At 42.5% G+C, this 23436-nt stretch overlaps 1 protein-coding gene across 1 annotated transcript in view; it reads left to right on the plus strand.

Moving 5' to 3' along the window:
* The window catches only part of DDC (dopa decarboxylase), a 130682-nt gene that overhangs the window by 46079 nt on the left and 61167 nt on the right, over positions 1-23436 (plus strand). Inside the window, exons 2-5 of the mRNA XM_049894125.1 lie at positions 3806-4012; positions 13053-13166; positions 14351-14470; positions 21362-21496. Coding sequence (XP_049750082.1) covers positions 3812-4012; positions 13053-13166; positions 14351-14470; positions 21362-21496 — 570 coding nt within the window. The 5' untranslated portion in view covers positions 3806-3811. The remainder of the gene's footprint in view (positions 1-3805; positions 4013-13052; positions 13167-14350; positions 14471-21361; positions 21497-23436) is intronic.

Raw genomic sequence — 23436 nt, forward strand, 5'->3', positions numbered from 1 at the left:
GTTTTTCTGTCAATTTGGCCAGTGGTTTGTCAATTTTGTTGATCCTTTCAAAGAACCAACTTTTGTTTTTTTTGATTCTTTCTATTGTTTTTCTATTCTCTATTTCTGCTCTGATCTTCATTATTTCCTTTCTTCTGGTGGCTGTGGGCTTCTTCTGCAGCTCTCTTTCTATTTGTTCAAGTTGTGTAACTAATGTTTTGATTTTGTCCCTTTCTTTGTTGATGTGTGCATCTAGGGCTATAAATTGACCTCTGAGAACTGCCTTTGCTGTGTCCCAAAGGTTTTGGTATGGTGTTTTTTCATACTCATTTTATTCTAGGAACTTTTTGATTCCATCTTTGATTTCTTCTATTACCCAGTGGTTTTTAAGCAGGGTGTTATTCAGTTTCCATGTAATTGATTTTTTTTTTTTTTGTTACTCTTCCTGTTGTTAATTTCTACTTTGATGGCATTGTGGTCAGAGAAGATACTTTGTATTATCTCGCATTTTGGATTTTGTTGAGGGTTGCTCTGTGGTATATTCTGGAGAACGTTCCATGTGCATTGGAAAAGAATGTGTACTTTGCAGCTGTTGGGTGGAGTGTTCTATATATGTCTATGAGGTCAAATTGGCTGATTGTGCCCTTTAGCTCTCCTGTATCTTTGTTGAGTTTCTTTCTAGATATTCTGTCCTTTACCAAGAGTGGTGTGTTGAAGTCTCCTGCTATCATTATGGAACTGTCAGTTTCTCTTTTCAGTGCTGTTACAGTTTGTTTTATATGTTTTGGAGCCCCGTCATTGGGTGTGTAGATGTTTATTATGGTTAAGTCTTCATGCTGGATCACGCTTTTAATCATTATATAGTGCCCTTCTTTGTCTTTTATGGTGAATTTTGTTTTAAAGTCTATTTTATCTGAGATTAATATTGCTACTCCTGCTGCTTTTTGGTGGTTATTTTCTTGATATATTATTTTCCGTCCTTTGATTTTTAATAAATTTACTTCGTTTCTAAGGTGTGTCTCTTGTAGACAGCACATTGATGGATCCTGTGTTTTTTATCCATTCTGTCAATCTCTGTCTTTTTATGGGTGCATTTAGGCCATTTACTTTCAGTGTAATTATTGATAGATGTGAGTCTATTGCTGTCATTTTGTCGTGCTTTTTTTGTGGTGTTAACATTTTCTTTGTTCTTACTTTCCTGTGCTGAGTTCCTTTTGTTTATGGATTTCTTTTGTTTTTGTAGATTTTGTTTTTATTGACACTTTATGTTTTTCTTCATTTTGATGAATAGGTTTGTTAACTTTCTTTGTAGTTACCTTGATAAAACCCATATCTTCCTAGGTTTCAATCAGTCTATTATTACTTGGTATTGCCTTGCCTTTCTCTCCATTAGAAAGTTCTATACCTACACTGCTTATTCCCTTTTTTATTGTTCTGATGTTTTCATTTACAGATTAACATCTCTGGTTCCCTGTTGCAATTCTTCTGGTTTTGGATAGTCCTTCAGAGTTCATTTCCTAGGTTGGTATCTCGCTGGTACAATCTTGTGTCCTAGATTCAGGCTGTGGTCTGATGTTGTTTGTTCTCAGATTGAAGAGCTCCCTTTAAAAATTCTTGTAAGTTTGGTTTGTTTTTTACATATTCCCTTAATTTCTGTTTATCTGGAAATGTCTTAATTTCACCATCATATTTGAATGAGAGTTTTGCAGGATATATTATTCTTGGCTGGCATTTTTTTTTTCTTTCAAGGTTTTATATATGTCATCCCATTGCCTTCTTGCCTGCATGGTTTTTGCTGAATAATCAGAGTTTTGTCTTATTGTTTCTCCTCTGCATGTGACTTTTTGTTTTTCTTGAGCTGCTTTCAGGATTCTTTCTTTGCTTTGGTTTTAGTGAGTGTGATTATGATATGCCTTGGTGATTTTCTTTTGGGGTCAATCCTATTTGGGGTTCGTTGAGCTTCTTGGATGGTCAGCTTTTAATCTTTCATGATATTGGGGAAGCTTTCTGTCAGCAATTCTTTAATGATCCTCTCCGTGTTTTCTGTTTTCTCTCCCTGTTCTGGAACTCTGATTACTTGTAAATTTTTGCTTTTGATTGTATCCCACATAATTATTAGGGTTTCTTCATTTTTCTTTGTTCTTTTTTCTGATTTTTCCTCAGAGTTGTATTCAAGTATTTGTCTTCAATTTCACCGACCCAGCCTTCCATCATGTCAAACCTGCTCCTCAGCCCTTCTATGACACTGTCCATTTCTGAAATCTTGTTTTTTATCTTTTGGATTTCTAATTTTTTTTTGGACAAGCAATTCTTAAAAGAAGAAAAATCCAACTGCCAAAAGAATGTAGGAGAAAACTGTTCAACCTCATTAATCAATATAAACCATAATCTATCTCTACAACACTGGCACAGCTTAAAACGAGCACTCAAACCCAGTGTTGGTGACTGTGTGGCAAAATGAGAATTCTTATTCACTTACAGTGGGAGAGTAATTTGGTAAAAAAAAAAAAAAAGTTCTAGGGAGACATTTGGCAATATAATTTAAAAATGTTACAAGTATTTATCTCTATAAGTATTTTTTTTTTCATTCAGTATTGTATTCCTTGCTCAGAATACAATTGTATCTTATAAACAGAGGGAAAACCCTGGTAGTTCATGCGCCAAAATTTTGGGTGATGGGATTCTAGGTGATTATTTTTTGTGTGTGTTGTCCTAGTTATCTGTTGTTAAAACATGTGACTTATGTGGTAAGGGATTAAAAAAAAAAGCCTTGTTTTTGAAAAGCAGATTGTGCATAAGGGTGCAGTTCCATCTGGTAATGGACTCAAGAAAAAGGAAGATTCTAACATCAATGGAGGGTTATGATGTTTCAGGCACTGGGTTAACCACTCTACATATATTGTGACATTACATTTGCATCCCTCCCTCAGAGATCAGCATATTTTCTTCATTTCTCAGACAAGGAAAATCAGCTCACAGGGTTAAAATTGCCTGTCTTTGTCAACAGCTAGAAAGAGGCAGAGGCAGGATTTGAACCCATGCTTGTCATTAAAGCTGGAATGGACCATGAAAATCAACATGTGGTTCTGTGTATTTTGTTGTTGTTGTTGTTGGCTGTCGTCAAGTGGCCTCCAACTCATGGTGACTTTATGTACAATAGAACAAAGCATTGCTTGGTCCTACATCATCCTCACAACTGCTAGTATGTCTGAGTCTATTGTTGCAGCTATTGTGCCAATGCACCTCACCAAGGGTTTCTCTCACCCTCATTAGCCCTCTACTTCACCCAACATGATGTCTTCCTCCAGGAATTGATCCCTCCTGATGATGTGGCCAAAGTGTACAAGTTGGACAATGTTCTACTGTGATCCAAAGGGTTTTCACTGGCCAATTTTCTGAAGTAGATAGCCAGGCCTTTCTTCCTGCCTTAGTCTGGACTAAGGTGGCCCTGCTGGTATTCAAAATATTGGTAGCATAGCTTCCAGCATCACAGCAATATGAAAGCCACCACAGTATGACAAACCCATAGACGGGTGGTAAAGTACATTTTACAGATGAGGAAAATGAAACAAAGACGTTGCATTGTCCTCAAGTGAATAGCTGATAAATAGTAGAAGATGCATTTTGCTTCAGCCTATAAATGCAGTGTCCTTTCCATTCCATCCAGATGTGAAAGAAAAGTCTCCTGGCTTGAGACCCTGGGGAGTCTCCAGGATATGAGGGTCACTCCCCAGATGGCCCTAACAGTCAGCTCGCTTGGAACTGCTTCACTCCGGTTTGGAGCTTGTGCTGTTTGCTAATTATTTTCTTTTCTGTTTTTGTGTAGTTCACCATGAATGCAAGTGAGTTCCGCAAAAGAGGCAAAGAGATGGTGGACTACGTGGCTGACTACATAGAAGGCGTTGAGAAACGCCAGGTCTACCCAGACGTGGAGCCTGGTTACCTGCGCCCCCTGATCCCTGCCACTGCCCCCCAGGATCCAGAAACCTTTGAGGACATCATGACTGATGTTGAGAAGATCATCATGCCAGGGGTGAGTTGGCACCTGGGAGGAAAAGAAAGTTTGCGGCTACATCAGAGGTCAGAGAAGGGGAGGGCTGTTGCTATTTAGCACCTACAGGGCGTCAAGCAATTTCCATTAATTATCTCACTAAATACTCACAACAAACCTGTCAAGGAGAATTTTTTATCATTTCTATTTTATAGCTGGATCCCTGGTGGCGCAGTGTTTAAGAGCTCAGCTGCTAACTAAAAGGTCGGCAGTTTGAATCCACCAGCTGCTCCTTGGAAACCTTATTGGGCAGTTCTACGTCCTATAAGGTCCTTACGAGTCAGAGCTGACTCCGCAGCAATGGGTTTGATTTTTCGTTTTATTTATTTTACAGCTGAGCGAATTGAGGCTTAGAGCGGTTAAGTGATTCAAACAAGGTCACACAGCTAGTAAGTGATACCAGGACTCAAACCCAGATGGTTTGGGCTCCCAGGACAGTGGGTACCCTCTCTCCCAAAGCTCCCTGCTGCTGAGATCTCATGGTACACAGAGTAAGTCACCATGTGACGGTCAGAGGAAACCATCCTCTGATTGCTGCTTTCAAGTAAACTAATCTCTCAAAATAAAGCACACTCTTGCCATTCCAGAGCCCTGGTGTGCAGTGGTTAATCTCTCAGCTGCTAACCAAAGCTCAGCAGTTCGAATCCACCAGCTGGTCCTTGGCAACCCTATGGGGCAGTTCTACTCTCTCCTACAGGGTTGCTATGAGTCGAAATTGACTGGACGACAGTGGGTTTGTTTTATTCTTTGGTTTAAACACAAGAATGATTAGGAAACCCAAAACCAAACTCGTCGTCAAGTTGATTCCAACTCATAGTGACCCTATAGGACAGAGTAGAACTGCCCCATAGGATTTTCAAGGCTGTAATCTTTACAGAAGCAGGCTGCCACATCTTTCTCCCGCAGAGCAGCTAATGGGTTTGAACCACCGACCTTTCAGTTAACAGTCGAGCTCTTTGACCACTGTGCCACCAGGGCTCCTTATTCCTGTGTATAGCAAAGGGTAAATATCATGTAGTGAAGACATGTTTTACTTCTTGTATTTGAGAACGGGCGATGTGGTGCTTGTTCTCCCCAGAGGCTGACCTTTGACATGGTCTCATGTGGTACACAGAGGGGCACAGAGAGATAAACATGAGGGCTGCCATTCCTGATACTCACCCCACATGGGAGCAAACTGTCCTAGTGCAAAGGAAGCTTCACGACAGCTTTATGCTTCCACAGCAAGATTTTCCCTGCCAAGGAATTCTAAAAGCACATACTCAGAGCGTGTACTCTGAATGGCTCTGTGGATTGGCTGGGCTATTTTGGTTTATAGACCAAGCCCATTTATAAGGATGATCAGACCTATCATCAAAGACAGTTCATTCAGTTTTGGCCAACATTGTGGAATGTTTTGGCCAACATTGTGGAATGTTTTGGCCCAACGTTGGTTCAATTGGCATATTGCTTTGGCCACAGGAAACTTCTGTGATTGGTAAGGCCCACAAGAAGAAGTATGGGCCTTTCAGAGGAGGGGGATCCTGGCTTGCCAAGTCCCACTCTCTCATTTTCAGACAGAACACTGAGGCCCTGAGAGGGCAGACAATCTGACCAAGGTCACAGTGCCTCAGTGCTTAAACACCAGGCTGCCTTTCCCAGAGCCATTGCTCAGATTTCATCCTTTCAGGAAGTTTCCAGTTGCCATTTGGGCTTTGAGTGAAGCACAAGATGTTCGATCTTTCAGACCAAAAACCAAAACCAAACCCACTGCTGTCAAGTCAATTCCAACTCATAGTGACCCTATAGGACAGAGTAGAACTGCCCGATAGAGTTTCCAAGGAGTGCCTGGTGGATTCAAACTGCCAACCTCTTGGTTAGCAGCCGTAGCACTTAGCCACTACACCACCAGGGTTTCCAATCTTTCATACAGATTGTGCAAATACACCAAAGCTTTCAACATAAAACCCTTCCAGGCCAGAGGCAGTTAGGCTATCCATGAAAAAGGAGTTGGGCTCCTCTACTCTGTGCTCAGCCCATCCCTGCCTTCCAGGTTCTGTGCCCTCAGCTCTGTCATCTTGAGATGGTGGCAGATGGCAACCCCAAGCAAAGGATGCAGGGAAGGAACAAGGCAGAGAAAATAGAATGAGGCAGAGAGATTAAGAACACAAACTAAGGTATTATAATGACATGTGCAAAGACCTAGAGTTAGAAAACCAAAAGGGAAGAACACACCTGGAATTTCTCAAGTCGAAAGAACTGAAGAAAAATTCCAGCATCGAGTTACAATATTGAAGGATTCTATGGAGAAAATATTAAATGATGCAGGAAGCATCAAAAGAAGATGGAAGGAGTATAAAGAGTCATGCTACCAAAAAGAATTGGTTGATGTTCAACCATTTCAGGAGGTAGCATATGATTAGGAACTCACGGTACTGTAGGAAGAGGTCCAAGCTGCACTGAAGGCATTGGTGAAAAACAAGGCTCCAGTAATTGACGTAATACCAATTGAGATGTTTCAACAAACAGAGGCAGTGCTGGATGCTCACTTGTCTAGGCCAAGAAATTTCCAACCAACTGACTGGAAGAGATCCATATTTGCCTATTCCAAAGAAAGGTGATCCAACCAAATGCAGAAATTATTGAACACTATCATCAATATCATACACAAGTAAAATTTCGCTGAAGATCATTACATCAACAAGGAACTGCCAGAAATGCAAGCCAGATTCAGAAGAGAACATGGAACCAAGGATATCATTGCTCATATCAGATGCATCCTGGCTCAAAGAAAAGAACACCAGAAAGATGTTTACCTGAGTTTTATTGACTATGCAAAGACATTCGACTGTGTGGATCATAGCAAATTATGGATTATGTTATGAAGAATGGCAATTCCAGAACACTTAATTGTGCTTATGAAGGACCTGTATATAGATCAAGAGGCAGTTGTTCAAACACAGCAAGGGGATATTGCAAGGTTTAAAGTCAAGAAAGATATGCATAAGGGTTGTATCCTTTCACCATACTTAATAAGTCTGTATGCTGGGCAAATAATCCGAGAAGCTGGACTATATGAAGAAGGGGGCATCAGAATTGGAGGAAGCCTCATTAGCAACTTGCATTATGCAGATAACACAACCTTGCTTGCTGAAAATGAAGAGAACTTGAAGGACTTACTGATGAAGATCAAAGATCACAGCCTTTAGTTTGGATTACATCTCAACATAAAGAAAACAAAAATCCTTACAACTAGACCGATAAGCAATATCATGATAAACAGAGAAAAGACTGATGTTGTCAAGGTTTGCATTTTACTTGGATCGACAATCAACACTCAGAAAAGCAGCAGTCAAGAAATCAAAGGACACATTGCATTGGCCAAATCTGGTGCAAAAGACCTCTTTAAAATGTTAAAAAGCAAAGGTGTCACCTTGAAGACTAAGGCATGCCTGACCCAACGCATGGTGTTTTCAATCGCCTCATATGCAGGGGAAAGCCGGACAATGAATAAGGAAGACAGAAGAAGAATTGATGCCTTTGAATTATGGTGTTGGCAAAGAATATTGAATATGCCATGGAGTGCGAAAACAAGGAACGAATCTGTCTTGAAAGAAGCACAGCCAGAATGCTTCTTAGAAGTAAGGATGATGAGACTTTGTCTCACAAACTTTGGACATGTTATCAGGAAGGATCCATCCCTGGAGAAGGACATCATGCTTGGTAATGCAGTGGGTCAGTGAAAAAGAGGAAGACCCTCAGTGAGATGGATTGACACAGTGGTTGCAACAATGGGCTCGAGCATAGCAACAATTGTGAGGATGGCTCAGGATTGGGCAGTGCTTTATTCTGTTGTACACATGGTCTCTATGAGTCAGAACCAACTTGATGGCACATAACAACAACATCAACAACATGCTCGAGAGATAAAGGAAAAAAAAATCAGGAAAACAAAACAAGAATTTCAATAAAGATAGAGAAATCTTAAAAAAATTTTAGAAACACTTGAGCTTAATAGTAAATAACAGAAATGAACAACATTATGGAAAGACTCAGAAGTAGAATTGAAATAACAGAAGAGAGGACCAGAAAACTTAAAGACAGAGTCTTTCAGATTGCTCGGTCTGAGGAGCAAACAGAAAAAAAGAATGAAGAACAACATACAAAGCCTAAGGGATATGTGGAACATCTTCAAGAGGAATATTTTATGCATCATGGGAGTTCCAGGAGGAGAAGAGAGAGAAAAAGGTCCAGAACATATTTTTTGAAGAAATATTGGCAGAAAACTTCCCAAACAACACAAAAGATAGGAAATTCCACATCCAAGAAGCTCAATGAATTTCATATAGAATAAATTCTAAAAGAAACTTATTGAGGCATTAAAAAAAGAAAACCTGTTGCCATCAAGTCAATTCTGACTCACAGAATACAATACTTTTGATAACAGCACAACTAGAAAGAATAAAGAAACAGAAGACTTGAATAACACTATTAACCATTGGACCTAACAGACTTATATAGAATACCTCACCCAACAGCAGCAAAATATACATTCTTTTCTAATACTCTTGGGTTATTCTCCAGATGAGACCATATTTTAGGACAATAAGCAAATCTCAACAAATTTAAAAATACTGAACTCATACAAACATTTTCTCTGGCCATAACAGAATGAAGGTAGAAGTCAATATCCAGAGGAAAAAGAGAAAAACCAAACACATGGAAACTAAATAACACACTGCTAAACAACCAATGGGTCATAGAAAAAAATCAAGAAAGAAAGAAAGAAAAAAAACTTAGAACTGAATGAGGCCCATAACAAGAGAACAAATTAAATCATATATCAAAAACCTCCCAACAAAAAAATGCCCTAGACCGAGCTTCACTGGGGAATTTTACCAAACATTCAGAAAATTGACATCAATCCTATTCAAACTCTTCCAAAACATAGAAAAGGAAGGAACACTCCCTAACTCATTCTACGAAGTCAGCGTTACCCTGATACTGAAGCCAGACAGACATCACAAGAAAAGAAGACTACAGACTAATATCCCTTAGGAGTACAGATGTAAAAATTCTCAACAAAATTCTAGCAAACGAAATCCAACATAGAATTATATACCATGACCAAGTGGGAGTTATTCCAGGAATGCAAGGATGGTTCGACATTAGAAAATCAATCAATGTAATATACCACATTAATAATACTAACGAAAAACCACATGATCATTTCAATAGACGCAGAAAAAGGAATAATGATAGAATCCAACACCTTTTCCTAATAAAAGCTCTCAACAAGAAGGGAAATTCCTCAACATGATTAAGGGCATCTATGAAAAACCAACAGCCAACATTATACTCAATGAAGAAACACTGAGACCCTGAGAGCCTAATGTAGGAGTAGGTGAAGGGAAGGAGATGAGTCTGCCCTACTAAAAAAATAAATAAATAAAAATAAGGAGGAGCCAATAAGGCATCTGTGGTCTAGTGAAGTGTTCGAGGAGCCACATAGTGATCCAGAAAGGGGGAAAACGGGGAATCATACTTTGCCTATTTTGCAACTTTGGCTTAACAGTAACCTTCTGCAACCCCTTCCACTGAGTTAGATGGGGAAAGAGCACAGGCTTTTGGGAAGGGGTCCTGGTGGAAATGCCAGCTTTGTCACTTGCAAGCCCTGTGATTTCCAGGAAACCAGGCAAGCTCCCTGTCTGCAGAATGAGTGCAATATCTACCTCTAATGTTGTAAGCATTAGTTAAAAGTAAAAGCAAAACCCCGTGTGTTCTCCATCAGGAATCACTCTTGTCCTTTCCCAGGTTTTGAAGGGCAAGTAGGAAGGGAACAAAATGAAGAAACTATGGGCTACCAAGTGCCTGAAGGTAGAGAAAGGCCCATGGTTGTATGATGGCTTTTGTGGGCCCTGCCATGTCTGCCTCCATGGGCCCTTTACTACATGGAGACAGTGAAAGTTATGTTTTATGAAAGTATTGATAGAAAGATGAATATATTAACATTGTATATAAATTTTTTTCTTTGATCTAAAAGTTCATTTTTTTTCCTCTGATCGTAAAAGAAATTAAAACATTTTCCTAGCCCCTAAAAGTATGGTGGGCCCTAGGTACTCTACCTGATGTGCCTGATGGCCCTGTTAGCCTGAATTAGCTCCCTCATGTGCCCTCTCAGCTTTATCACTATCCTCTCTCCAGACCATTCCCCGGACCCTTTCACACACCCACCACCTTGCCCACCTGGTTTCCTCACTGAAATGTCCCTTGTCTCCACTGCCTTGGACACCTCTTTGGAGAAGCCATCCTTGACTACCTTTTCTGAACATCCACACACAACAGCCCCTTCTGTCTGTCTGTTTCTCTTTCTCACACACACACCACCACCACCTCCACCCAGTAATGCACGAGGAACATCCATTACTGACTTCATGGTTGTTCTAAGGTCCTGCTCACTGCCCTGCTCTTGTCCTGGCAGACTGGGGGTTTGCATGGTTGTAGTGGGACCTGGTCTTCAGGCTCCATGATCACATAAATCCTGCTGAACACTCCCAGTTCTTGGAGAGCTCTCCTGGCCTTCATGATCAAGGAAATCACCCATGGCACATCTAGGGCAATGCACAGTTAATAACGGGTGTTATATAAAAAAAGAAATGTTAGTTTATAAAAAAAGTGTTCTACACTTTACTTTGGTAAGTAGCATCTGGGGTCTTAAAAGCCTGTGAAGAGCCATCTAAGATACTCCACTGGTCTCACCCCGTTGGGAGCAAGGGAGGATGAAGAAAAGTAAAGACACAAGGGAAAGATTAGTCCAACAGACTAATGGACCACGACTAACACAGCCTCCACCAGACACAACTAAATGATGCCCAGCTACCACCACTGACTTCCCTGACAGAGCTTACAATAGAGGGTCCCAGACAGAACTGGAGAAAAATGTAGAACAAAACTCTAACTCAGAAAAAAAATAAAACCCAGACTTACTGGCCTGACAGAGATTGTATGGCCCCCAGACACCATTTTAGCTCAGTAATGAAGTCACTCCTGAGGTTCACCCCCTCATCCAAATATTAGACAGGCCCATAAAACAAAATGAGACCAAAGGGGCACAGCAGCCCACGGGCAAGAACTAGAAGGCAGGAGGAGAGAGGAAAACTGGTAATAGGGAACTAAGCTTGAGAAGGGAGGGTGTTGACATGTGGGGTTGTTAACCAATGTCATAAAACAATATGTGTACTAACTGTTTAATGAGAAGCTAGTTTGTTCTGTAAACTTTCATCTAAAGTACAATTAAAAAGATGTTTGGATCTTTGCCCCAGACTGTGTGAAGAGGACTAATGTTGGCAGAACAAATTCATGGCCACTAGGGATTACAAGATAGGCATGGAAAATGTTAGAGCTGGAAGAAACCCTAGAGTCCATCATGTATTTGCTGAACAAATGGCTACCTAGAGCCTGGACAGGTCTAGTCAGTTGCCTAAGGTGACCTAGACAACCTGAGTAGCTTCCAGACCCGCAGTCCAGGTGACCACCAAGGCCCCTGAAGTCTAAGTGCCCTGGATGGCAACAGTGGGAAGAGAAGAGAAGAAGTGGGTGATGTCTCCTGGACTCCAATAAGTGGTCACAAAGCTCAAATGGAGTGTACACTGGGGTGGTGATGGGGGTTTTAGGGCTTTATTCTCTTCTCACATGACAGGCACGTAAATGTCAAGAACAAAGTAAAGAAGTAAAAATGGGCTACATATCCCCATTCCCTCTCTTCCCATGATCTTCCCAAACGCTGAGATGCTCCTAGCTGATCCCCGCGTACTACTCCTAGGTCTTCCCACACTCCCATTCCCTGCACAAATGTGCGGCCTGCTCTTCCTGCACCCATGCACCCCTGCACCCACCGCTCAGCTCCTCCTGACTTACCTTGGTACAACCCCCCTGGCTCCCGGCATCCCTGTGTGCTCAGATATACGGACCTCACAGTGCTCTAACACTGTGCGTCTCCTCCCTGCTTCCCTTGGAGCTCCTTGGGGCAGAGACCAGGCCAGACTGTATTCTGGTATCCTCGGTGCCTAACCCAACTTAGCACAGGCTAGGTGTTCACTACACTCTGCTGACCTGGGCTGGAGAAGGGGAGGTGGCTGGAGCAGAGGGGAAGAAGTGGCAGGAGCAGAGGGGAAGAAGTGGCAGGGAGGAGCAGAAGCCTGGCGAGATAGAACGGGTGAAAGATGCGGGGCATGATAGGAAGATGTGCTTAGTAAGGAAGTGGGGAGAAGGCCAGCCTGTGGGTTTGGAACCTGGCTAAAGAGACCTTGAAAACCAGGCTTTTTAATGCAAAGAGATGAGGGCCTCCACGATGGAGCCTTCACTGACAAAGGCACCCAGCAAGAATTTAACACTCACTGCTGGCAAACCCTGGTGGTGGTGTGGTTAAGTGCTACGGCTGCTAACCAAAGAGTCGGCAGTTCAAATCCGCCAGGCGCTCCTTGGAAACTCTATGGAGCAGTTCTACTCTGTCTTACAGGGTCGCTATGAGTCGGAATCGACTCAGTGGCACTGGGTTTGGTTTGGTTTGGCTGTTTTAGAGACCTTATTTTTTATGGTTACTTTCTACTTATGGAGCCCTGGTGGTGCAATGTTTAAGAGCTTGGCTGCTAACCAAAAGGCTGGCAGTTCAAATCCACCAGGCACTCCTTGGAACCCTGTGGGGCCATTCTACTCTGTCCTATAAGGTCACTATGAGTGGGAATCTACTTGATGGCAACAGGTTTGGTTGTTTTTTTTGTTTTCTACTTACCGCAAATAGTAATGATCTTCCAGTTTATTTAGGGGATATAAAGTTTTTTTCTTAGCCAACAAATATGTTTAAAAAAATGCAAAAAACAGAGTCAGGGAGTTGGCTTAAAGGAGTGACTGAACAGGTGTGATTAAGATGAAGATACCAGAATGAAATGTAGGAAATGTAGTAACCAAACCGGGCAGCGGGGGCACGAGTGTAGCGGGGTCCTCCTTCCGGTGAGGCTGATTAATCGTCCTATCTTCCTGGCAGGTGACCCACTGGCACAGCCCCAACTTCTTCGCCTACTTCCCCACAGCCAGCTCGTATCCAGCCATGCTCGCGGACATGCTGTGCGGGGCCATTGGCTGCATCGGCTTCTCCTGGGTGAGCTCTGGGGCGACCCAGAGGGTAGGGGAGTTGGGCGCCGGTGGTGGTTGGGGGGCTTACCAAGGGGACACAGCACTGCTTCCTGCCGCCACCCCCAGGCCATGCGCAGCTGGCAGTGCCCCCTGTGGGCAGGAGGACCACCATTGCAGGAGGAAAGAAGGATTCAGCCCAGGGACAAAGTGCCTTACCAAAGGACGGAAATTTGGGATCAAGGGAAATGGCAGAGACAGACAATTCTTCAGTTTTTGTTTTCTTTAGTAAACTACTTTTAGGAGCAATTTAAGACTTACAGAACATTTGTACAGAAAGTACAGAGAGTTCCCATACAACTCCTGTCTGGGTACACACTAATTTTCCTATTATTAACCTCCTGCATTTCTGTGGTGCGTTTGTTACAGTCGTTGAACCAGTGTTGATACACTGTCATTAACTACAGCCCATAGGTTACATTAGGCAGCAGTGGTTTTCAGAAGTGCTTAGGTCCCTGGGTGGCACAAGCCATTCGTGGCTTGCGGGGGAACTCCCAGAGCCCAGCTTCCTCAGCTCTCAGTCTAGTATTCATTCCATTTATGTGACCACTGGATGTGTCCACCAGTGAGCCTTTCTAGATCCTTCTATAAGTAAACAAATGAATACATATGCAAACGAACAGTATTCGAGTAATGAGGCACGGACGAGTAAGGTTTTATTATGGTGGTTTCCATGTTCCTTCCAAAACATTCCCCTGACATGGTCTTGGTCAAGGAACACATCCTTGAATCTCATTTCAGGCATTTGGGTAGCATCTGAGATTGGTGGTTTTAATATGGGATTCAGTGGAAGATTAAATCAGTGGGGAACAGTAAGGGGAAGAAGGCGATGTCTTCACGGGCATTCACCTCTCACTTCATGTGACCCAGGTTTGCAGTGAGGTGATGGTGGGGACAAGGGAGCACCACGGCAAGGAGGCACTGGCACAGTTGTGCAAAACCTGACGCAGCCTAACACCTCACTTCCTTGTGACCGGTCTAGGGGCCTGGGAAGGTTGTTCCCTCTGTTCTCCAAGTGAGGGAAGGAGAGGCATATCCCGTGTGTGCAGCCCTCAGCCGCATTCCATTCAGTGTGGTGCCATTATCTCCAGCTGGCGGGTTGATCAGGGCAGCTGCCCCCGGGGTTCACTCCTTTGCTCCTGCCCATGACAGGCTGCAAGCCCAGCGTGCACGGAGCTGGAGACCGTGATGATGGACTGGCTTGGAAAGATGTTGGAGCTGCCAGAGGCATTCTTAGCTGGGAGCAACGGGGAAGGGGGCGGAGTGATCCAGGTAAGGATTGTGGGGTGGGGGCTGGGAGCAGGCTGCATTCTGGGGGCTCCAGAAAGGGACCCACTGCTGCAGAGAGGAAAAAAGGCCCCATTTTCTCTGTTCTTGCTCCTATTTCTTCTGGAAAATGAGCAAGAATTCCATGATAGGTAAAGCCAAATTATCGGGCAAACTGTGGTCTTGGAGTCAGTGGGATCTGGATTTGAGTCCCAAGGCTGCCCCTCACTAGCTATGGGCAAGTCACTCACTCACTTCCTCGGCCCCTATCTACAGTAGATGACATAGTTGCTCTCACACAGCAGGTGTGTAGTAATAAAAATAACAGTAGCAACACCTAACATTTTTGTTGACATCCTTAAGGCTATCGTGCCTAATCACTTTCCAGGGATTGACTCATTTAATTTTTACAACAATACAATGAATGAGAAGCCGTTATAATATCCCATTTTACAGCTCAGGAAACTGAAGCACGGAACAGTTAGGTAACTTGCCCATTGGTTTGCACCAGTTTCAGGTATTTGGCCCATATCTGCCTGACTCCAGAGCCTATGGTCTTCCCCACCATATAGTACTACTCTCAGAATCAAAAATGCAGCAGTGACTGTGTTTTAAAAGCTACAAGGTGCTACTTATATGTGGACTAACACTTAAACTAAATACGCTGCTTTTTCTGTGCACTCATGTAATTTTCTTCATTTAACATGCATCTGTTAAGAACAACTGTGTGTCAGAGAACAAGGGAATAAACCCTGGGGGTACTTCTGTCCCACCAAGGTTTCCAGGACAAATGTGACTAGGAGGACATGAACTTTTATAGCTTATCATGCAGGAAGGACTATATTGAAATCACTACCCTCCCTTACATCAGTTTTCTTGTGTGAAGTGTACGGTAATAATATTGGGAAAGCACTGTTTACTTTTGAAAATAAAAGTATTTTGTTTCCAGGTATTGTCTCCTCAAAGGCTCTGAGAATTAGCGAAAGCAGCTATTATTCTTCCCATTCAATTGACGTGAACGTAGGGTCACATTGGAAAATGCCTTTTTATAAGATCATGTCTCTGCCATGTCTGAGCTAAACTAGAAAGCAGGTCTTCCAATATCCAGTCCTGAGATTATTCAACTAGACCATGGTGTTTAAAATCCCAGTATTAATATTCTATTGCTACTGCAACACATTTCTACTGCTGTAACAAATTTTTGTGGCTTAAAACAACACACAATTATTATATTACAGTTCTATTGGTCTAACACAGGTGTCACTGATGTTGGCAGGCTACATTCCTTTCTGGAGGCTCTCAAGAAGAATTCCTTCCCTTGCCTTTTTCAGTTTCTAGAAGCTGCCTGCATTCCTTGGCTTGTGGCCCCTTCCTTCATCTTCAGAGTCAGCAGTGTTACATGTCTCTGACCCTTCTTCCATAGTCACATTGTGATGGGTTAAATTGTGTCTCCCCCAAAAATATATTAAAGTTCTAACCTCCAGGTACCTCTGAATGTGAACTTGTTTAGAGACAGGGTCATTGCTATTGTAATGAGTTTAAGTTAGTACGAGGTCATGCTGAATTAGGGTGGGCCCTGGAATAATATTACTGGTGTCATTATAAAAAGAGAAGAGACACAAAGGGAAGATGACTATGTGGAGACGGAAGCAGGGATTAGAGTGATACATCTACAAGCCAAAGAGTTCATGGATTTCCAGGAACCACCAAAACCTAGGAAGAGCAAGGAAAGAGCTTCCCTTAGCCTTTAGAGACAGCATGCCCTGCCAACACCTTGATTTTGGACTTCTAGCCTCCAGAACTGTGAGAGAGTAAACTCCCAATTTGCAATACTTTGTTATGGTGTCCCTAGGAATGAATACACACATCTTTCTCTGACCATAGCTGGGATCTGTTCTCCACTTAAAGGGATTCATGTGATGAGACATGTCTCACCCAAATAATCCAGGATAATCTCCCATCTCAAGATTCTTAACTTAATCACATCTCAAAGTCCCTTTTTCCATGTAAGGTAAATATCCACATGTTCTAGGAATCAGGAAGTAGACATTTTGAGGACGGGGGCTGTTATTCTGCTGACCACACCCAGTATGCAGAGAGTCACTGAAGGAACTCTTTTTCCATGCAGATTCCTAGACTCTACACTGGAAGTTGAGATTCAGTGAATGGGCCCAGGAATCTGCATTCAAACATGCACTGCAGGTCGCTCGATGCTGAAGTCCTGGGCTACGCTTTGATAAATAGGTCCTATACGCTATGACCGAAGGTGACTTCACTGTGACTGACGGGTCACCATGGCCAGGCTCAGATCATTCCCTCTGTCTGCTCACCCCTGGGTCACCTCACTACCCATCATAAATAAGTGATTCCTAGTCGGGAGTTACTGAAAATTAAACTTCAGCTATGTTGTAAGCAAAGCTTCAGCATGATGCTGTGAACTGGACTTGAACATGGCAGCAGCAAGGACTTGTTAGTAAATGCAAAACATGTGTGTGGTCTGTAGCTTTGCAGGGCAGCTTTCCTCTTGCTCAGGGCTTACGCAGCCCAGTCAAGCCCCCTTGGCAAAGAGCACAAAGATTCAGCCTCACATGTGCCCTTCAAGGCCCTGGAGAGTGAGGCTGCTACTATACCCAGCCTCCCAATCAAAGCCCATTCAGCCATATCTTATTTTGGTGAAGGTCAGGCAGACTTTCCAAATCATTACTACAGCAGTCCTTCATTCTCCAAAGGATGCTGTTGCACCTTTCTCTGATGAAGAGCAAAGCCTGAGTGTTGCCAGAGAGAGCAAACAGCAGCAGGAGGGGAGCAAAGGAGCACAGTGCTGTGAGGAGGGGAATTTTGTTTTGAATTCTATTTGATTCAGGAAGGTGAGCTAACACTTCACAGCAGGCATGGGCGCTTGTGGAGGACTTACTTTGTTTTATACTTCAGTGTCCTTTGCCAAGATCTACTTTTTCATTTGTCCCACTCACTTTCAACCTTACTATTTGGTAAGCTCTATAGGGTCGCAATGAGTTGGAATTGACTCGATGGCACCTAACAACAACAGCAACAGTTCATCCCAGACTGCTCTTTCTTTACTCTGGAAAACTTTTCTTCTATTATCTCTTAGTTGCTGTTCATAGTTCACTTCTGTTTTTTCAGGCATCCAATTTTCCACAGGTTGGGTACCTCTTCTATAATTTTTATCTTTTGTTATTTTCCTTTCTTTTTAAAGTCATTTTCTCCCTACATTCTGGGGAGATTTCTCATGCTTTTCTATACATCACTGTTTCAATTTTCCACATTGCCAGTTTAGCTCCTTTAATGTCAACTTTAGTTCTGCTGGGTTTATTCTATTTAAAGGAGCTCTGGTGGTGGAGTGGGTAAGAGCTCAACTGTAAACCAAAAGGTTGGCAGTTCGAATCCACCAGCTGCTCCTTGGAACCCTTATGGGGCAGTTCTGCTCTATCCTATAGGGTCACTATGAGTCAGAACCGACTCAATGGCAACAGGTTTTTGGTTTTATTCCACTTAAAATAATTATTGTCCTCTTTGGTGTTCATTGCAAATAATGGAAAAATACAGGAACATTTTTTGAGTATACTTCCTCCTGGTGTTATTTTAATACATACGTGTGAAAAAATATATATGTAAACAAATCGGGATAATACACTACATACAGATTTTCTGTAGGATGTTTTATTTACTATTTTATTGTAAGCATTTCCTATTTTTTAAATATTCTTTGAGAATAGTGTTACTACATGATTTTCTATGTTGTATCAAAATTTATACAAATAATGTGTGAGATGTATTTCTGGGTTATTGGATCTTACATCTGAAACAATATCCCATTCAATCCTTTTTGGAAGCCCTAATGATTCCTCTAATTTGCTGCTTCTCAAGAACCTTACCAACACCCCACAATCTAAGGTTGTGTCTACTATAATAATAGGTACATTTTACTGAACACCTAGTATAGGCTATGTTTTAGCCTATTTTTTATGTTTTGTGTTATCACTTTTGATCCGCAAAATATTGTTGATGATCACATTATCAATAATCTTTTTCTTAGATAAGGAAACTGAAGCTCAGAAAGGTAATGTAACTTGCCCAAGGACACAAGCTAATTAAAGGCCAAGCTAGTAGGGAGTGAGAGCTGGACTGGTGAGTGCTCCACTAGCCCATCCCTCACCATTTGCTTGCATTAGAGTGTCCAGAGGTGTGCATGCTACCAGGAGTTAAAATTTAAAATTACCTTATCCTTAAAGGCAACTCCATTTTTCACAGGCCACTGGAAACCTTTGCATTTGGTTAGGAAAACCCTGGCATCTCACAGCCCAGGCTTCAACACTTCCCTCCTTCGGGCCCAAAACACTCAACTTTTGCTGAACGAAAGCAGGCAATTATGTCTAATTTTATGGCAGGAAACCTCACCCTCCCCAGCTGACAGGGCTGATTGACTGTAATCTGTGAGGCCCCAAAGAGCACCCAGGCTTGGTGACAGCTCACAGGTCCTGAGCTGGGCGGATGCTGAGCCAGCCTGGGTTATCGATCCCTTCCAGGCTGTAATTACAGCCCCAGGTGTCAGCACAGTGATGGTGCCAGGCAGAGGACCATCAAATGGCAAACTGTCACTGTGAGGCTGGACAAATGTTGCCTGTGAAAATTGTCTTGTAATTGGGTTGGAAAGTCTTGTGTCAGAAAAGCCGCTTCTCACAGTCCGCGAAGTGACACTTGAAAAACCAAAAGATGAAAGGACGCGTCTGCCTCAGCATCCATTCTCTCCACATTTCCTTCTGCTTCCCCTACCCCAGGCGGGCTTACCATGGCAACCTTTATTTGCTCGCAATAGAGCAAAGGTATCATTACTGCTCTTTTAGCACACAGAACAGTCACCCTCCCCTCCCCTCCCCTCTGCAAAGATCTGTTTCCAACAAAGGGGAGACAATGCCCTTTGACTTCACTCTGGAGTCTGCCAAAACACATGGAATCCGTTGGAGCTGCTGAGTTCTGGATACTCTGCTGCCATTTAGACTTTCTCTTTTAAAATTACTTTTTGGTAAAGGAGGAGAATCTTCTTTCAGAACATGTACAGAGCTGAAAGGAAAAGCCATAATGAATTGGCGTGGTGATTCAAAGTCTTTCATTAGGATGTGGCACGGAAGAGAACAACATGGGTCAGAGTGGGGGCTGGGGGAGGTGTATGAGCTCCCAGGCTTTAAAGAGAGGTGGTAATTCAGGTAGAGAAGCTGTAATGACAGGTGAGTGGTGAGTCTCAAGGGTGAGGAGAACAAGGGGGACCTGCATCACCAGGAGCCGTGTGTTTTTCAATAAGCTCCACATGTTACATTTTCAGTTGGAATGAATGAGTCAATTTATCAATCTATGAAACACAAACTGTGTTGGGGGACAGGAGGAAGAATAACAGAGTATAAAATACAGTGCCTTCCTACATCGAGCTTGTATTCCCGAGGGCTGGCTGATTTAGATCTGCCAGCCAAAATACCTTTAACCTCGTCTAAAACCATGTTTCAAGCCATTGCTAATGAAAACATGTCCTGAAGGAAATGTAATACTCATTTTAGATGATGAATTAAGAGGAATATATGTCTGTATGTTTGAACTCCTGAATTAGAGCTATGGAAACATGAATAAATGTATTTATCTTAAATTTCCCTCCTACCTCATAAAGATATGAGTTGGGTTAAAAGAAAAAAGCAGTGAAATTATAAAATAAAAATTGGATATTGGGATCAATGAAGACAGGATAAGAATGTTAACAAGAGAGGTTAACATTTCTGTTTAATTATTTTATTATGTAGCTCTCTGCAAAACTCTAAAATCTAGTGAATCTATTATATTCAGCAAAAATCTACTTTCTTTTATTGTTCTTTTCCAGTGTTACTGCTTGGTCAATTGATGGGTTTCTCCTAGGATTTACAAAGACTTGGTAATCATGAGCAGGGAGAAGGGGGGATGCTCACAAATGTCAGGGAGGTACATGCTGCAATAGGCAGGACAGATGTGGGCTCAGTCCCAAACACACTACTCCTTCGCTGTTGATTTGGGGCAAGTGACTTAACTTCTCTGCAAATTACCTGGAATAATATGTTATTGTTGTTAGTTGTCTTTGAGTCAGCTCCGACTCATGGCAACCTTCCAGGTAACAGAACAAAATACTGCCCAGTCCTGTGCCATCTTCTTGGTCTTTGATATGTTTGAGCCCATTGTTGTGATTATTGTGTCAATCCATCTCCTGGAGGGTTTCTCTCATTTTTACTGACCCTCTAGTTTGCCAACCATGACGTCCTTTTCTAGTGACTGGTCTGCGTGCTTAATCCATATTATTGTTTGCCATTCCCAGTCTCAAAGGAGTGAATTTTGAACCATTTTTACTAACTTGCCAAAATATGTGTTGACATCAGTATTTGAGAGAAATCCTCCAAGGCAAACTCTGAGTCTCAAGGAAAATGCATCCCCATTTATGAGCAAATATAAACTGCTCTGCCCAAGGAGTTATGAACATGGAGCTGGCCTCGCCCACTGGTGTCCCAGGCCCCAGCTTCCTCCACTGTTGGAGATGTGGATAGTGCCTCCTAGACCAGGCTGTGCAGATTCCATGAGAAAATGTCTGCAAAGCTTGTCTCACAATACCAGGTACACAGTGAGTGCTCAGAAATGTTAGCTATCGTGGATGCGTAAAATATACAAAGTAATGTTAAAATAGTGGTAAGGGCTAAAACAGCAATCAGAGGTGTTTAGTTTTTTCCTGTGCATAGGAGAATGAACTTTGCAATTTCAGATTCATCTTTTTAAAAAATATATGGAAATTCAATAATATATCTTCCAAAGGTTTAGATACTCATTCCCTTGCTGTGTTCCAAAGCTCATGGACCTTTCCCTTGGATTTAGGGAAGTGCCAGTGAAGCCACCCTGGTGGCCCTCCTGGCTGCTCGGACCAAAGTGACACGACAGCTACAGGCAGCATCTCCGGAGCTGACACAAGCCGCCATCATGGAAAAGCTGGTGGCTTACTCATCCGATCAGGTGAGTGTATTGGGAATGTGTGTTGGTCTGCAGTCCAGCCAAGTCTTCCAAATTGGAATGTTTGGTTTTAAAACAAAACAAATCAAAACAAAACCATGCAGCGTATTTCAAACCCAGGAAGAAGGGCCAATAAGATAGAGCCATGTAGTAGAGAGAAAGGGTGGGTCCTCAAATGGGAAGTAGGTCAAGTTGAAAAGAAAATTCACAGGCTAAGAGATCATAGTGGACAGCTCTGTTACCATTCCTACCAGCACTGAATTCACGCTGTAATCATCTGGCCTGCCTTCAGGGGGCATTGTGGAAAAATTAGACATTGGGCTTAAAGACATGGGCTCAAATCCCAGCTCTACTGTTTTAAGTTTTGAGGTCCCAGGCAAATCACACAAATCCTCCTCTGAACCTCCATTTCTTTAGTGTCAAACAGGGATAAAAACACCCTGGTGTTGCTGATCAGTCCAGCTAATGGCTACACAAAAATTTTTTAAGGAAAAACTCGGTGGTGTAGTAGTTAAGAGCTATGGCTGCTATCCAAAAGCTCAGCAGTTCGAATCCACCAGGCACTCCTTGGAAACTCTATGGGGCAGTTCTACTCTGTCCTATAGAGTCGCTATGAGTTGGAACTGACTTGACAGCACCCAGCAACAACAAGGAGCTTTATACGGTTTAAAGATTCTGCAGATATGAGCACTTGGTATGATTCCACTTACCAATCCATTAAAAAAAAGAGAGAGAGAGAGAAAATTCTGTGAGAGAGAACAGGAGGAAAGAGGATTTAGCAGCATAAGAATAACTCTATGAGACAATCTATCATTGAAAGGGCACAATAAATGTATAAATTGACTGTTGGCGTCACTAGGGTTGCTGTCACCCAATGTGGTAGCTCATAGAGTCACCCCCCATGCTAATTACTAAAATATTGTAGCAAAGACACCAGCAAATTTGACAAAATCAGCAACTATAAAAACACTGGCCACAACAAAAACAATAGTGCATTCAGATGAAACCATGTGATTCGAAGTGTCATTGTAATTGGATAATGACAGTTTAGAAGGTTCAAAAAGTAAATTAGCATAGAGTTTTAGCCTTTTAGGTATGGATACATGTAAGCTGGGCTTACAAAAAATGTTTTTGTTTTTCTAAATATACAGGGATTTTTTTGGAAAAAACAATACCTTTCTGCTGAAACGCTGCACAAAAATTTTATAAACAGCCACTTTGGTGTCACCCCCTCTGACACTATCACCTGGTGTGGTACCTTGCTTAGTGGGTAATTGGTCCTTGTCTCTGGGACACTCTAGCCTTAGCCTGGCCCATGGGGGATGCTCTGGAGTGTGAATTGTACCACTCTTTAGACAAAGAGCCCACCTCTTGTATGTCAGCCCTGAAGTGGTGGGGCAAGGCAGCTCTATTAGCAGAGAGCAATTCTCCAGAAGTGGGAGGGGACAGCCATTAGTAGGTGGGGTATGGGCACACGAACTGCACCAGGGGGATCCGGGCAGGACACTAAAAGCATCTACTACAGCAGACAGTTGCACATGAAGAGAACCATCCGTATCTTTTGGACAATCTAGAATTCCAGTGGTTTTAGAAACTCCTGTTGTTGCTGCCAAGCCAGTCCCTCTGAGACTTCTCACCATGATTGCCTCATCCCAAATTCAGTCTTCATTTTCAGGTAAGCATTAATCCCAGGGAGCGTAGGGTCAGAGCTGGTCACTGTGAATCTATGAACCGATCACCTCACTCCTCAACTGAAGTTAAAGACACAAAGGTGATAAAAGAACCGGATCCTGGAGTTGTCAAAAGTTTCTTAGGTGATTTGGAACCAAAGATGAAGAGAGTGAGAATAGTGGCTCATTAAATACCTTTACTCCAGGCCCTGTGCCTGACACTTCACTACTTATCAGTATCACAACTGTCCTCTGAAGTGGCTGTTGGTTCTT

This window comes from Elephas maximus, chromosome 8, assembly GCF_024166365.1.
Source record: "Elephas maximus indicus isolate mEleMax1 chromosome 8, mEleMax1 primary haplotype, whole genome shotgun sequence".
NCBI classification, from domain to species: Eukaryota; Metazoa; Chordata; class Mammalia; order Proboscidea; family Elephantidae; genus Elephas; species Elephas maximus.